This window comes from Suricata suricatta, chromosome 6, assembly GCF_006229205.1.
Source record: "Suricata suricatta isolate VVHF042 chromosome 6, meerkat_22Aug2017_6uvM2_HiC, whole genome shotgun sequence".
Classification (NCBI taxonomy): domain Eukaryota; kingdom Metazoa; phylum Chordata; class Mammalia; order Carnivora; family Herpestidae; genus Suricata; species Suricata suricatta.
The window spans coordinates 89,234,556-89,248,791 of record NC_043705.1 but is presented as its reverse complement, the minus strand read 5'-3'; the positions used below and the strand labels follow the sequence as shown (position 1 = coordinate 89,248,791).

The 14,236-nt window shown below is 38.2% G+C and overlaps 1 protein-coding gene across 2 annotated transcripts in view; it reads left to right on the top strand.

Moving 5' to 3' along the window:
- RANBP17 (RAN binding protein 17) overlaps positions 1-14,236 on the top strand; it is a 302,368-nt gene that overhangs the window by 253,212 nt on the left and 34,920 nt on the right. For both annotated transcript variants that reach the window (XM_029942874.1, XM_029942873.1), the window contains exons 23-24: positions 6,491-6,705; positions 9,298-9,436. In XM_029942874.1, the coding sequence (XP_029798734.1) occupies positions 6,491-6,705; positions 9,298-9,436 (354 nt within the window). The remainder of the gene's footprint in view (positions 1-6,490; positions 6,706-9,297; positions 9,437-14,236) is intronic.

Sequence of the window (14,236 nt, the reverse complement as noted above, 5' to 3'; positions counted from 1 at the left end):
CAGGGTCCTGCTGTACATGCTTTCATCCATGCAGCTGACATTTACCGAGCATTTACTGTGTGTCTGAGGTGGTGAGTTACAATGGATAGGAACAGAAGCAAGATACACAAAACAAGAATCTTACTGATTCTTGGGGAACTTGAGTTCTTCAGGGGTTTCAGTCAAGTAAATGAAGACTTAGGATGCGTTGTGCTCACTTTTATACTTGAGAAGCATACAGAGTGCTATGGTAGCCCAGAAGTTTCTAACTCAAATTGAGGAGTCAAACAAGGAAGAACTTTATTCAAGTTTTTTTTAAGTTTATTTATTTTAAGAGCGAGAGAAAGAGAGCATGATCGGGAAGCAGCAGAGAGAGAGAGAATCTGACGCAGGCTCCTCACTGTGAACATGCAGCCCCATGCAGGGCTCGGACTCACTAATCGTGAGATCATGACCTGAGCCGAAACCAAGAGTCGGTCGCTTTACCAACTGAGCCACCCAGGCATTCCAAGCAAGAATTTTTTAAAGGAATAGATTACAGCCCAGAAGTTTGAAGAGGCCATTTCAAGCAAACAGTAGCTTTTACAAAATTATATAAATACAAAAAGTAGCATGGAGCACCTGGGTGGCTCAATCCGTTAAGCATTCAACTTTGGCTCAGATCATGTTCTCATGGTTCATGAGTTTGAGCCCCACCTCAGGCTCTGTGCTGACAGCTGAGAGCCTGGAGCCTGCTTCAGATTCTGTGTCTGCCTTTCCCCTTTTCTCTCGCTCTCTCTCTCTCTCTCTCTCTCTCTCTCTCTCTCAAAAATAAATAAACATTTAAAAGATTTAGAAAAATGTATTTTAAAATAGCGTGCATGGTCTGTTAGCAAACTGCAGAATTTCAGAATTGCTATAGAAAGTGAAAATCCTGATTATCTCATCATTCAAAAATAACCATCATTATCAGTTTAGTGTGTGCTTTAAGTGTTTTTCTTTTAAGTTTATTTATTTAAGTAAATCTCTACACCCAATATAGGGCTCAAATTCATAACCTTAAGATCAAGAGTCGTATGTTTTCTTGAATGAGCCAGACAGGCATCCTAACCATATCTTTTTAAATAGCTGCCAAGTATTACATTTTATGCTCATACTATAATTTGTTTAATTATTCACCTTTTGATAAATGTAATTTTTTATACACATAATTTTTTATTGTTATACGCTTCATTGCAGTAAGCAACTTTGACATGCAGTTTTGTTAGCTTCATTTATTCAACGAATGTACATTGGGAGCAGCAGGCACTGTTACTGACTCTTTGGATACATCAGTGAGCAAAACTTAAAAAGACATTATTTAGTCTGTGAATAACAAATTAAAAAAAAAAAAGCAAAACAGGAAAGAAAAGAGAAGAAACAATAGAAGTACCAGCGATTGGTAAAGGTGTTGTAGTAACTTAAGTAAAGTGGTTGATTGAGGTAAGACTCATTGAGAAGGTGACACTTGAGCCGACTTGCAGTAAATGAGAGAGTTTGTCATGTGAATATCTCTGGGAAAAGCATTCCAGGCTGAGAGAATACTAAGTTTTAGGGTCCTGAGGCACCGGTGTCTCTGGCCTTTGCATGTCTGAAGAACAGCAAAGAGATTAGTAGCTGGAGCAAAGTGAACAAAAGGGAAAGTTATAACAAGAGCAATGTCATGTAGTGTCATTCTTGTAGACAATAATCAGGACTTCAGCTCACGTGAAATAGAGGGACTTTAGAATGTTTTGAGAAGAGGAATAACATGATGTGTTACTGGCTTTGACCAAGGTGATAGTCGGAGTGGTGAGAAATAGTTAGATTCCGGATATATTTTGAAGGTAAAGCAAATCAGATTTCTTGATGGATTGGAAATATGGTATGAGGGAAATAATGTAGTCAAGGAATTTTGGCATAAGCAACTAGAAGGATGAAGTCACTATTAACTGAGATGCATGTGAAAGGGATCAAAAGTCCCCTTTTGGTCATATTCAGTTTGAGATGTAGGACTCAGGGCGCCTGGGTGGCTCAGTCGGTTAAGCCTCCGACTTCGGCTCAGGTCAGATCTCACGTTCATGGGTTCGAGCCCCGCGTCAGGCTCTGTGCTGACAGCTAGCTCAGAGCCTGGAGCCTGCTTCTAGTTCTGTGTCTCCTTCTCTCTCTGCCCCTCCCCCTCTCATGCTCTGTCTCTCTCTCTGTATCAAAAATAAATAAAACATTAAAAAAAAGAGAGAGATGTAGGACTCAAACTGAAGGACTATTGAGAATAGAGTTGGCTGTATGAGAAGGACTCTTGAGTATAGAGTTGGCTATATGAGTCTGATGTTTGGAAGTTGTGTCTGATCTAGAGAAAAAGTGTGGAAGTCATTAGATGGAATTTAAAGCTGTAAAACAAGGTAAGATCCCTTAAGCAGTGGGTGAATATACATATAGAAGTCTTAGGTTTGAGTCCTGGGCTACTCCAGTGTTAGGGGTAAAGGAGAAGAGGAGGAACCAGCAAGGGAAAGTGTGTTTTATGTACTTTCATTATCCTTATGTTATCGATGAGGAAACCGACTTACAGAGGTTAATAATCTGCTCAGACACTGAGATAGTAAGGAAAGATGTAGCATTCAATCCCAATCAGTATGACTCAGAAGCCCACCCGATTCATCACTCCCTTATGCACTATATGTCTATCTTCTGTTTGAAGGAGACATCATAGAGTCAGTCACTCAGGAAAGCGGTGGGGTCTCAGAAGGAGAAGAGTAAAAAAAAAAAAAAAAAAAAGACCTGAAAGTATATCTTAGATAAACAGAAGAGGAGATTTTGCATTTTTTAATGTATGTCTTTCTCTGACTCTAGATCTTGAGAATTATCTAGAAGGGCCCTTCTGAGTGCTGGAAGCTCACCCCAAAACAAAAACAAAACAACACAAAAAGGTTTCTCCAAAAAGGACAGAGAATAGAGGTTAAGAAAAAAGAACCCAAGCAATTAATATAAGCAAATAATGAAAATACCTCTAATAAGCTGAATTACCAGTATCAGGAGTCCTCTGTTAGTTCTCAGGTTTTTTTCTCCTTACTATTTGTGCAATTCCTGCTGCAGCACGTACAAGAGTAGGAATGGCAGTTCTGTGGCACCTGTGTCTCCCACTGTCCCCCCATGATTGCCCTTGGCCAGGTTATCCATCAGCTCCCAGCATTCTTCTCCTAAGCCCCAGAGGACCCCCAAACCCCTCCCTTCCAGGCCTAACATTAAGAATATAACAACAGAAACTAATTCTCCTGTCCCCAGTTATGGTATTTTAAGCTTTTTTATTTTAAGCTTTGGGGGGGGGCAATCCAATATCAGTACATATAAAGCTGAATTGGAGTGAATAAATGACTTGGCCAAGCCTTCTCTTCCAGAGTCTTTTATAGCCTTCACCGAACACTGAGGCACCTGAGCACAGACAAATACATCTCTCTATTTCAAAAGTATTACTCATTCTGCTTTCCAAGTTCATGATGCTATAAATACTAATTATTTAATTAAAGTAGATTAATGCAGATATGTCTGACACAGGCCAGAAGACAAGACATGCGTTTTAGGTTACAACTTCAACACAGAGATAAAAGCTGTGATTCTAAATAAGTAATCCTTCTTGATCTTGAGACAGGTTATCCAATCCTTGAAATCAAAGATTTTATTTCATTTGTTTGTCCCAGCACCTCACACATAATAGCTGTTAAGAAAATGCTGTCATAGGAGTGCCTGGGTGGCTCAGTTGGTTAAGCATTTGACTTCGGGTCAGGTCATGATCTTGTGGTTCATTGGTTCAAGCCCCACACAGTTCTTGGTGTGCCCATTCCATCTTTTGCTACAGCATGTAAGACCTTTAATTCTCCCATAAGGACATTGGCATAAAAATGCCCCAAAAGTTGAAGTTTTCTCCCTTTGACCCAGGCCTTTCCAACACACCCAAACTGCATAGGCCACACATAACTCCCAGATTATCCTAGCTCCCTTCATCACACGTAGGCAGTGCTTTTCTTTTCCTGGGACAGAGGGGACAGGGGAATGTCTACCATGCTTTATACTGCATTTGAGGCAAAGGTAGAAAAGCAATGTTGAGAACTGTCTTCTCCTGCGGCATCTTGCTTTCCCGGACCTCCATACCTGTGCGCGTAATCTACCCTAGCACACACTCCTCTCTCTCCAAGTCTTCCTGGAAAACTGGGCTTGATACTTGAGAAATGGCCTGTTCCGTGAAGCCTTTCCTCACTGCCCTCCGGCCCAAGCAGAGTCAGTCTCTTCTTCTGTTCTCCTAACGTTTTAACCCAATCTCTCTGTATTTGTCACATTGTGTGAAATCATTGATTTATAAATCTATTTACCCCACCAAACTGAACTTCTTCAGAACAGAGATTTTATTTCATTTGTTTATCCCAGCATCTCACACATAATAGCTGTTAAGAAAATGCTGTCGTAAGAGTGCCTGGGTGGCTCAGTTGGTTAAGCGTTTGACTTCGGCTCAGGTCATGATCTCGTGGTTCATTGGTTCGAGCCCCACATCGGGCCTTCAGCTCAGAGCCTGAAGCCTGCTTCGGTTTCTGTGTGTGTGTGTGTGTGTGTGTGTGTGTGTGTGTGTGTCTTTCAAAAATAAACATTAAAATTTTTTTTAAAAAGGAAAGAAAATGCTGTCATATTAAGCTGAATCTTTATGGAACTTAATCTCTAAGTTAGGATGAGGTCATGAAAGAGGGTACGTGATTTGACATGGAGTAAATTCCATGTCAAATTCTGTCTCATCCTTCTAGTCTGACGATGTTGTTCAGGAGTGTCGTTTAGATGTATAAATTATAAGCAAAGCTGTGAGGGCTTTGAAGGATGCACAGAAGAAAACATGTCCATGGAAATGTTTTCACAAGCCAGATCAAGGGGAGGCACCCTTCACCATGGGCTGGGTCTGTGTTTCCTGCCCTGCCAGAAGTATCGGTCCTCTTAGCCTCTTAGTGCACATGTGGTTACTATAATATACGTATCAGTCAGGATTCAAATGGAAAAACAAGCACTATGACGTTGATAGGACGGGGAATTTATTTTATGAATTAGACTTTGTACAATCTTGGGCAAAGATAGGGAAATAGGTCAAAGGGGGAATTGAACGTTCAGAAGAGAAACCACTACTCAGCCCTCCTGAAACAGCGACCTGGGTGGACAAGTTGGAGCTTGTGAGGAAATCCAACAGCTGGACACACCCAGCTGCTAGAATGGAACCCTGAAAGGATGGGGGTCAGAGGGGACCAGTGCAGGGCAGAAGTGATTGGAAAACGGCTGCCTCTGCATAGGTACCAGCCTGGAAGCCTGCTGCAGAGTAGTTGGTGATGGGTTTGGAGTCATCAGCAGCAGGACTGGTCATTCTAGACACAGGAGGAAAGAACAGGGACAAACTGAAACCCAGTGGCATTTCTACTATTTTTTTCTCGCTCTGGTCACAGTCACCTTCACAAAAGCGTGGCTGCTATTCCACTTCCATCTTACAAATCTCACACAAATTTCTCTTTTGCCCAATTCCAGCCCACAACCATAAAGGGAAATGCGTTCTGGGAAGCTTAATTCTTGGGTAGCCACATTGGCACAGTACAAAACCACAGCCATGTACCTCTAAATTTTGTAAGTTGAATTTAGTTTTAATCTTAGCCACACTCACTTAAATAGTAAAACACAGACCTAAGAAACATGTAGAACTTTATAGTTTTTTTTCTAAAGCATTCTTGGGTATTGCCTAGAAACATCCCTTACTAGCACACATTTCAGAAATAAATTGTTGGTTATAAATGCTAACTGGAATAAAAAATGTTAAGGTGATTATATAAACATTTCTTTGTCTTTTGATGGACAACATAGAATTTAAGTACAGTTTTAAACAATCATCTCTTGAGATCTTCTGAAAAACGATCTAAGGGAAGAGGATGTTACATTTGTTACACACTATGCCAAGAATTTCTTGTGTGTCTTGTTTTATTTAATTCATACACCAAACCTGCGAGGCTCCTAAAAGTGACGTAACTCAAGATCAAATTCATGTAAGCCAGTTGGAACTTCATCCCAGAATTTAGCATAACTTATATCTCAGTCTAGGCTTTTTCTCTTGACTTAGTTGGTTATTTACTCCCATTTTTCTAATGTCTTGTGGAAGAAGAGATAACACATATATTAAAATATGTAAAGTGAACTAGTTTTAAGAGTGCAACTCAATGAATTTTTACATACCTATCTATATATTCATATAATCACCATCTCAATAAAAACATAAAACTTTGCCCATACCCTTGATTGGTTTTCCTTGGGTCATTTGTACCTCCCAGGTAAACTGCCTTCGATATTTGTAGTTTTTGTTACACGAATGGTATAATTCTTGGAACAATGATAGGAGGAAGTGAGCATTAGCAGTGAAGTGAAAATGTTAAATAATGTGCCTCAAAACTGTCTTGAATTACATCTACTTATATCACTTTCTCTTTCTGCTTTTACCCTAAAACAGGTAATCAGATCCTGTCCCTTGGGAGCCTCTCAAAAGATCAGATTTATCCAATGAAACTCAAGGGCATCTCCATCTGCTATTCAGCCCTCAAATCTGCCTTGTGTGGAAATTATGTCAGCTTTGGCGTCTTCAAGTTGTATGGGGACAACCATTTTGACAATGTACTCGAGGCCTTTGTCAAAATGCTGCTGTCAGTGTCCCACAGTGACTTGCTAGTAAGCAATCGTGCATCATGGGAGTCTTTGTGTGAAATGTGAAGTAACACCACCACAGGCTTCGAATGGTTATAATGAAGCCCAGAGAGTTAGAATAGCACCAGGACATTGTTATGTTTTAGGACAGCATCTTGATTTAACTTACAGAGTTTGAACAACTATAGTGGCTGTATTTCTATAATTAAATGTGCAGTTTCGAGAACTGCAGCTACCCCGTCTGACGGATCAGTCCCCCAGAGTGCTCCAGGTTCTGCATCTAGAGAAAATATCATCAGCAATTACAACTATACTCATAATTCGAAACGGGTCTGTCTCCTGGAGCAGAAATGCAGGACCTTCTCCTTCCTTCTTCCTTCCTCCTCCTACGCCCTCTACTTCCCCTACTGTTTGGCTTTCCTGTGCATGAGAATTCTGGTGTGGTAGCAAGAGTGCTAAAATCAAAGTTGAGCTTACGGGTGCATAGTCTCAGCTCTGCCACTCACTAGTCATTTACCTTGAATAAATCACCTTCTCTATTTCTCCAGGCTTTAATTTCCTCACCTTTAAAACGAGTAAATTAAACAAAGTGTTCTCCAGGTCCCTTTTCAACTCTACCATCTAGTTTCTATGATCTATGTCAGTGGTTTTCAAACTTTGAGGCCCATCAGAATCACCTAAGGTGCTTGTTGGAAATTTAAGTTTCCAGGTTCCTCCCCTGAGCTGTGTCATTATCATGCCTTTTTTTTTTTAAAACACCTCTGCATGCTTGCACAAAAGCTAATATATGCCCAATGTGGTTGCAGTGATTGCTTCAGTAACAGCCAGATTCATGCTCAGGTGTAGTTCAGGCTTTGCCACCTGCTCCCTGCCAGAGTTCCAGCTAAGATCTCGGGGGCCTTTGTTGGTCAGCCTGTGTGAGGAGTGCTCCTCGACAAGAATGGACTAGTGGGCTAGGGGCACCCTCTTCCACTGACCTAAGCCGGTATGTGTAGGACCACATCTCCAGCTCAAGTGGTTAGGCCTCGGTGGTTGAATGGAATGCTCACTGAAGGCTGCCTGTGTGACAGAAATTACAAGTAGAAACTTGACTCAGATCAACCATGTGTTAACAGGCACCTCATTGAAGACACTTCACTATAGTTGAGGTTTACCAAAAAAAACGATTGTAGTTCCAGGGATTTCTCTCCTCTTTTTTCTAAAAGGCAAGCAAAGCTCTAATTCAGTAATTCTCAAAACTGAGGATGCATAGGATTCCCTTTATGTATTCCCTTTACCTCAATCCTGAGCTTTTCATTTTAGTGAGTCTAGAGTGGGGAGCAGGATGGCATTTTTAACAAACACGCCAGGGGACCTTATGGAGGTGGCCTGGATCTCACTTTAGTACGTACTACTCTGGTTTATTTCTCTTATGAGTCTTGTACTTCTTTGGTATTGGCTTGAGTTTCATTTTAAGTTTTCCAGGGACCTTTCTCCTGCACTTATCTTTTGCTCATAATATATGTCAGATATTAAGCCATTGACCAAATTATGATTTAATAGATGGACTGGCATCCTGTAATTACAACAAACCATGATGCCAAATCCTATTATAACAGCAAATATCTCTGTGTTTAAAAAAAAAAAAAGGCTGCCACCTCACCACTATTAAATACTGTTCAGAGTTGCAATATCTCCATCCAGAAAAATAATTCAATCTTTTTTTATTTAAATTTTAGTTAAAATACAGTGTAATATTGGCTTCAGAAGTAGAATTCAGTGACTCATCACTTACATACAATAACCAGTGCTGATCACAAATGCCCTCCTTAGTACCCGGCACCCATTTAACCCATCCCCCCACCCACCTCCCTCCATCAACCCTTAGTTTGTTCTCTCTCTTATGGTTTGTTCCCCTCTCTTCTCTTTTTCCTCCACTTCCCATATGTTTCTCTGCTTTGTTTCTTAAATTCCACATAAGAGTGCAATTATATGGTATTTGTCTTTCTCGGGTGGACTTATTTTGCTTTGCATAATACATTATAGCTCCATCTACGCCATTGCAAATGGCAAGATTTTATTCTTTTTGATGACTGAATAATATTCCATGATATATATATATATATATATATACAAACCACATCTTCTTTATCCATTCATCAGTCAGTGGACATTTGGGCTCTCTCCATAGTTTGGCTATTGTTGATAATGCTTCCATAAACATTTAAATGAATGTACCCCTTCAAATTGTATCTTTGTATCCTTTGGGTAAATACCTTATAGTGCAGTTGCTGGATTGTAGGTAATTCTGTTTTTAGTTTTTTGAAGAATAATTCAGTCTTCTAAATTTCATACTAGAGATTTTATTTGCATTTAAGTGTAGCCATGTAAGGTAAAATTGAGGGTATTTTCTGTGCTGTAGCTTCAAATTGAGATTTCTAGAGATCAAGAGATTCCTATTAGAACCCCCTTAAATACTGAATTGAGGCTCCTGATGCCATTTGTTCCACGTACCTAATTTATATATTTATGTTTACGTAAACTGACAATTTCTAGTATTGTACATGGCAGTTTCCATACACCTTAACGTGTCTTTTGCTTCCCAGTGGCTTGACACTTGGTGTCTCTGTGTTTCAGCAATATCGGAAACTGAGCCAGTCTTACTACCCGCTCCTGGAATGTCTCACCCAGGACCACATGAGCTTCATCACCAACTTGGAGCCTCCCGTGCTCCTGTATGTTCTCACATCGATCTCAGAGGGGCTCACTACTCTTGGTAAGTATCGTGGAGAATGTTACTTCCCGAGGAAAAACTTGATCGTGGTCTCTTAATGTATGTGCTTACTGAGATGATCATCCTACAAAGAGGGAAAAACTACATACCCAAACTGAAAGGCTATTTCATAATTATTGCTTGCAAGTGAGAAAATGCCTTTCTGTCATATTTTGATGTAAAGTGTAATTTTTTAACCAGCTTAATTAAGGTGTCATTCATACACAATATAATTCACTGACTTTAAGTGACAGTTAGTTGTTCAGTGACTATGACAAACGTACACACACAGTCATGAACCACCATAACTGATCGCTTCTCGGCCTTTTGGCTAAGATCAAGTGTAGTATGAACTGAGACATGGCACGTTCTCTTCACCACAGAAAGCTCCCTTGTGCCCCCTTCTAATTGATCCCTTCCCCCATCCCCAGCCCCAAGGAACCACTGTCTACATTCTTTCACTATAGTTTGCCTTTTCCAGAATTTCACCTGAGTGGAATCATACGATGTATAGACCTTTATCTTTCATTTAGCGTAACACCATTGAGGTTCATCCATGTTGTTTTGAAAATGAGTTTATTCCTCTCTGTTGCTGATGATTATCCCATTGTGTGGATTACCTCATTCCCCAGCTGATGGACTTTTGAGTTGTTTCCATTATTTGGTTATTTTGCACAATGCTACTGTGAACATCCATGTACAAGCCTTTTTGTGGGCAAATACTATTTCTCTTGGAGAAATACCTAGAGTGGAATTTTTGAGTTGTATGCTAAGTGTATTTTTAATGTTATAAAACAACTGTGGCACTGTTTCCCAAAGCGACTGTACCCCAACGATGTATGAGGGCTCTAGTTTTTCTGAAACCTCCCTAATACTTGCGATTGTCAGTCTTTTTAATCATAGCCCTCCTGGTGGGAGTTAAGAGGAATCTCATTGTGGTTTTAATATTTCTTTCATGCTGAATAATGATTTGAATGTCTTTTCATGCTCAGGTGCCATTCATGTATCTCTTTAATGAAGTATTTGTTTTGAATCTTTTACCCATTTCTTTAACTGGGTAGTTTATCTTGTAAGCATTTATTAAATATTCTGAATACAGATCCTTTATCAGATGCATGTTTTGAAAATACTTTTTCAGCCTGGGCTTATCTTTTTATTTTCTAACAGTCTCATCTTATTACAAGAGCAAAGTTTTTTAATTTTCAGAAAGTCTTATTTATTTTTTCTCTTATGGTTCATGTCTTTTGGGTCCTGTCCTAAGAAGTCTTTTCTTTACCCAAGGTCAAAAAAGGTTGTTTTTATGTTTTCTTCCAGAAGTTTTATAGTTTTTGATCTTAAGCTTAGGTCTATGATCCATTTCAATTAAACTTTTTGTATCTAGTATTACGTAAGAGACAAAAGCTTTTTTTTTTAACATTCAATTGTTCTAGCACCTTTTGTTGAGGAATGTCCTTTCCCTATTGAATTACTTTTGCCAATTCTATACTGTTCTGATTCTTAACTTTTGTCCTAACTTTTTGGTACATCCTGAAATCAGATAGTACAGCCCTCTAATTTTGTTTCTCTCTCTCTCTCTCTCTCTCTCTTTTTTTAATGTATATTTACATTGTGAGAGAGGGAGGAAGGGAGAGAGCATGGAAGAGGGGCAGAGAGAGCCAGAGAGAGAATCACAAGTAGGCACTCGGCTGCCAGTGCAGAGCCTGCCACGGGGCTAAATCCCACAAACTGAGATCATGACCTGAGCTGAAATCAAGAGTCAGATGTTTAACTGACTGAGCCACCCAGGTGCCCCTGATTTTCTCTTTTAAAATGATCTTGGCTATTCTGGGTCCTTTGTCTTTTTATATACATTTTAGAGTCAATTTCTTAGCTTCTCCGAAGGAAAAAAAACGAATAGGGGAATTGTGTCAAGTCTCTAGCCCAGTCTGAGGAGAATCGACATGTTAGCAATTATGTCAATGAGCACTGAGCTTTCAGTTCCTGAAAATGGCATATCTGTCCATTTACTTAGATCTTCCTTAATTTTCTCAACAGTATTTTTGTAGCATTATATATATGACTCTTTACATATTTTATTATATGTATAACTAAGTATTTTATGTTTTTATGCTATTGTGCATGGTATTGAATTTAATTTCCCATTGTTTTTGGCTACTAAGCAGAATGCAGTTGATTTTTTTGTATGTTCGCCTTATATCCTTCAACCTTACTAAACTCACCTATTAATTCTGGTAGTTTTTGTAGATGTCTTAAGATTTTCTGCATAGATGTAGCTACAAATAATGACAGATTTATCTCCTCCTTTCCAGTCTGTATGGCTTTTTTCTTTTTCTTGCCTTGTCACACTGGCTAGGGTCTACAGTACAATATTGAATAGAAGCAATGATAGCAAACATTTTTTTTCTTTGTCTCCAAAGAAATGTCTCCATTCACTCTTTCACCCTAAGGTGTAATGTTAGCTGTAGGTTTTTATATAGATGTTCTTTTATCTTGTCGAGAATACTCCCTTCTTTATGGTTTTCTGAGAGTATTATCATGTATGAATATTGAATTTTATCAAATTACTTCTCTACATCTATTAAGATGATTGTATAGTTTTCCTTTTTTGTTCTGTTAATACATTATATAATGTTGCTCATTGCACTGATGGATATTTGAATGTTAAACCAGCCTTGCATTCCACAATAGGTTACAATATATTATCCTTCTTATACATCTTTGAATTCAACTTTCTAAAATTTTGATATGGATTTTTACATCTATGTTCATGACAGATATTGATGTGTTCCTCAGTAGTTTTTCTATAGTTCTTCTTCCATATCTTATACTCTTTGTTCTTCTGTATCTTTGCCTTGTTTTAGTGTCAATCTAATGCTGTCATAAAATGACTTGAGAATTGTTTCCACCTCCCTAGGGAAACCATTAGGCTTAGACTTTTTGTTGTTGTTAGTAGGTTTTTTTTTAACTACAAATTAAAAATTTTTAATGAATATAGGACTATCCACTTACTTACTAGATCTGGGATAGCATTTGGTAGCTTGTATCTTCAAAGGAATTTCTCCATTTCATCTGAAGTTCATTTGACATTAACATAAAATGTTTATAATAATCCCACTGTTATACAGTTTGATTTCTGAAAGGTCTATAGTGATTCTCCTCTTCCATCCCTGAAATTGACAATTTGTGTCTTCTCTCCTTTTTTTCTCAACCATACTGGCTCTAGATTCATCAGTTTTATTGCAGAGAACCAACTCTCCGTTTTCATTGAATTCTCTATAATTTTTCCATCTTTTATTTCATTGATTTCATATATGGTCTTTATAATTTCCTTCCTTCAGTTTACTTTGCTTTTCTTTTTCTAATTTTTTCAGGTAAAACCTTAGATAACTGATTTTAGACCTTCCCTCTTTGCTAGTATGCACATTTAATTCTTTCATCTAAGCACTGCTATTTTGTATATATACAAAATTTTTATATATTTTGAAGGTTTTTTTCTATTCAGTTCAAAAATATTTTCTAACTGTCCTACTGATTTATTCTTTTATCAATGGATTGTTACTGAGAGGCACGTATTTAATTTCTGCATAATCAGAGGTGTTTCTGATATCTGTTACTGATTCTATTTAATTCCATTGTGGTCATAGGAAATATTTAGTTATTTTTATAATCTTTATACTTATTGCATTCTTTTTATGTTCAAAATATGGTGAATTCCATGGGCACTTGAAATGAATGTGCATTCCACTGTCGTTGGGAAGAATGTTCTATGGTGGTCTAATTGTTCAGATTTTCTATATTATTACTGGTTGTTTGTTTTCTACTTATACTATGAATTACCAAGAGAGAAGTGCTAAAGTCTGACTGTAATTATAGATTTTTCCATTTTTCCTTTCAGTCCTATCAGTGTTTATATAAAGTATTTTAAAGCTCTGTTGCTAGATATATAAATATTTAGGATTGTTGTGTTCCTTTGATGAATTTTCCCCTTTCTCATTATGAAGTGACCTTCTTTATCTCTTGCAATAGTCTTTCTTCTGAAATCTACCTTCTCTGATATTACTGGCCTCTCCAGCTTTCTCTTGATTAGGTTGCCTCTTGTTCTATCATTTCATTTTTATTCTTTCTGTGTCTTTATATTTAAAGTTGGTTGCTTGTAGCAACAGGTGTTTTCTATTGCTATTATAACAAATTTATACAAACTTGGTAGCTTAAACTAATGTATATTTATTATCTTATGGTTCTTTAGATCCGAAATGTGACATGGGTCTCACTGGGCTAAAATGAAAGTGTCAGCAGAGCTGTGTTCCTTTCTAGGAGCAAATCCATTTCCTTGCCTGTTTCAGTTTCTAGAGACCACTTAAATTCCTGGGCTCATGGCAAGATTGCATCTATAACCTTTCTTCCAGATCCATCTCTCTGATTCTGACCTCTCCTGCTTCTCTCTTTTACTTTTCAGGCCCTTTGGGGTTACATTGGGCCTACCCAGATAACCCAGGATAATCTCCCTATATTTCACTCAACTAATTAGCCATCCTAGTCCATCTGCATCTTTATTTATTCTTTCCTGTATAATAACATTCACGGGTTCTGAGAATTAGCACATGGACATATTTGCCAGACACGCAGTTTGTAGGTGGGTCATATTTATATATCAAATCTGACTGTCTCTGCCTTCTAATTAGTGTTTCAACCACTTACATTTAATGTAACTACCAGTGTATTTGAGTTTAAATATATAATATTGCTGCTTGTGTTCTTTTCATTTTGTCTGAACTTCGTTTCTTTTTTCTTTTTTTCCTGCCT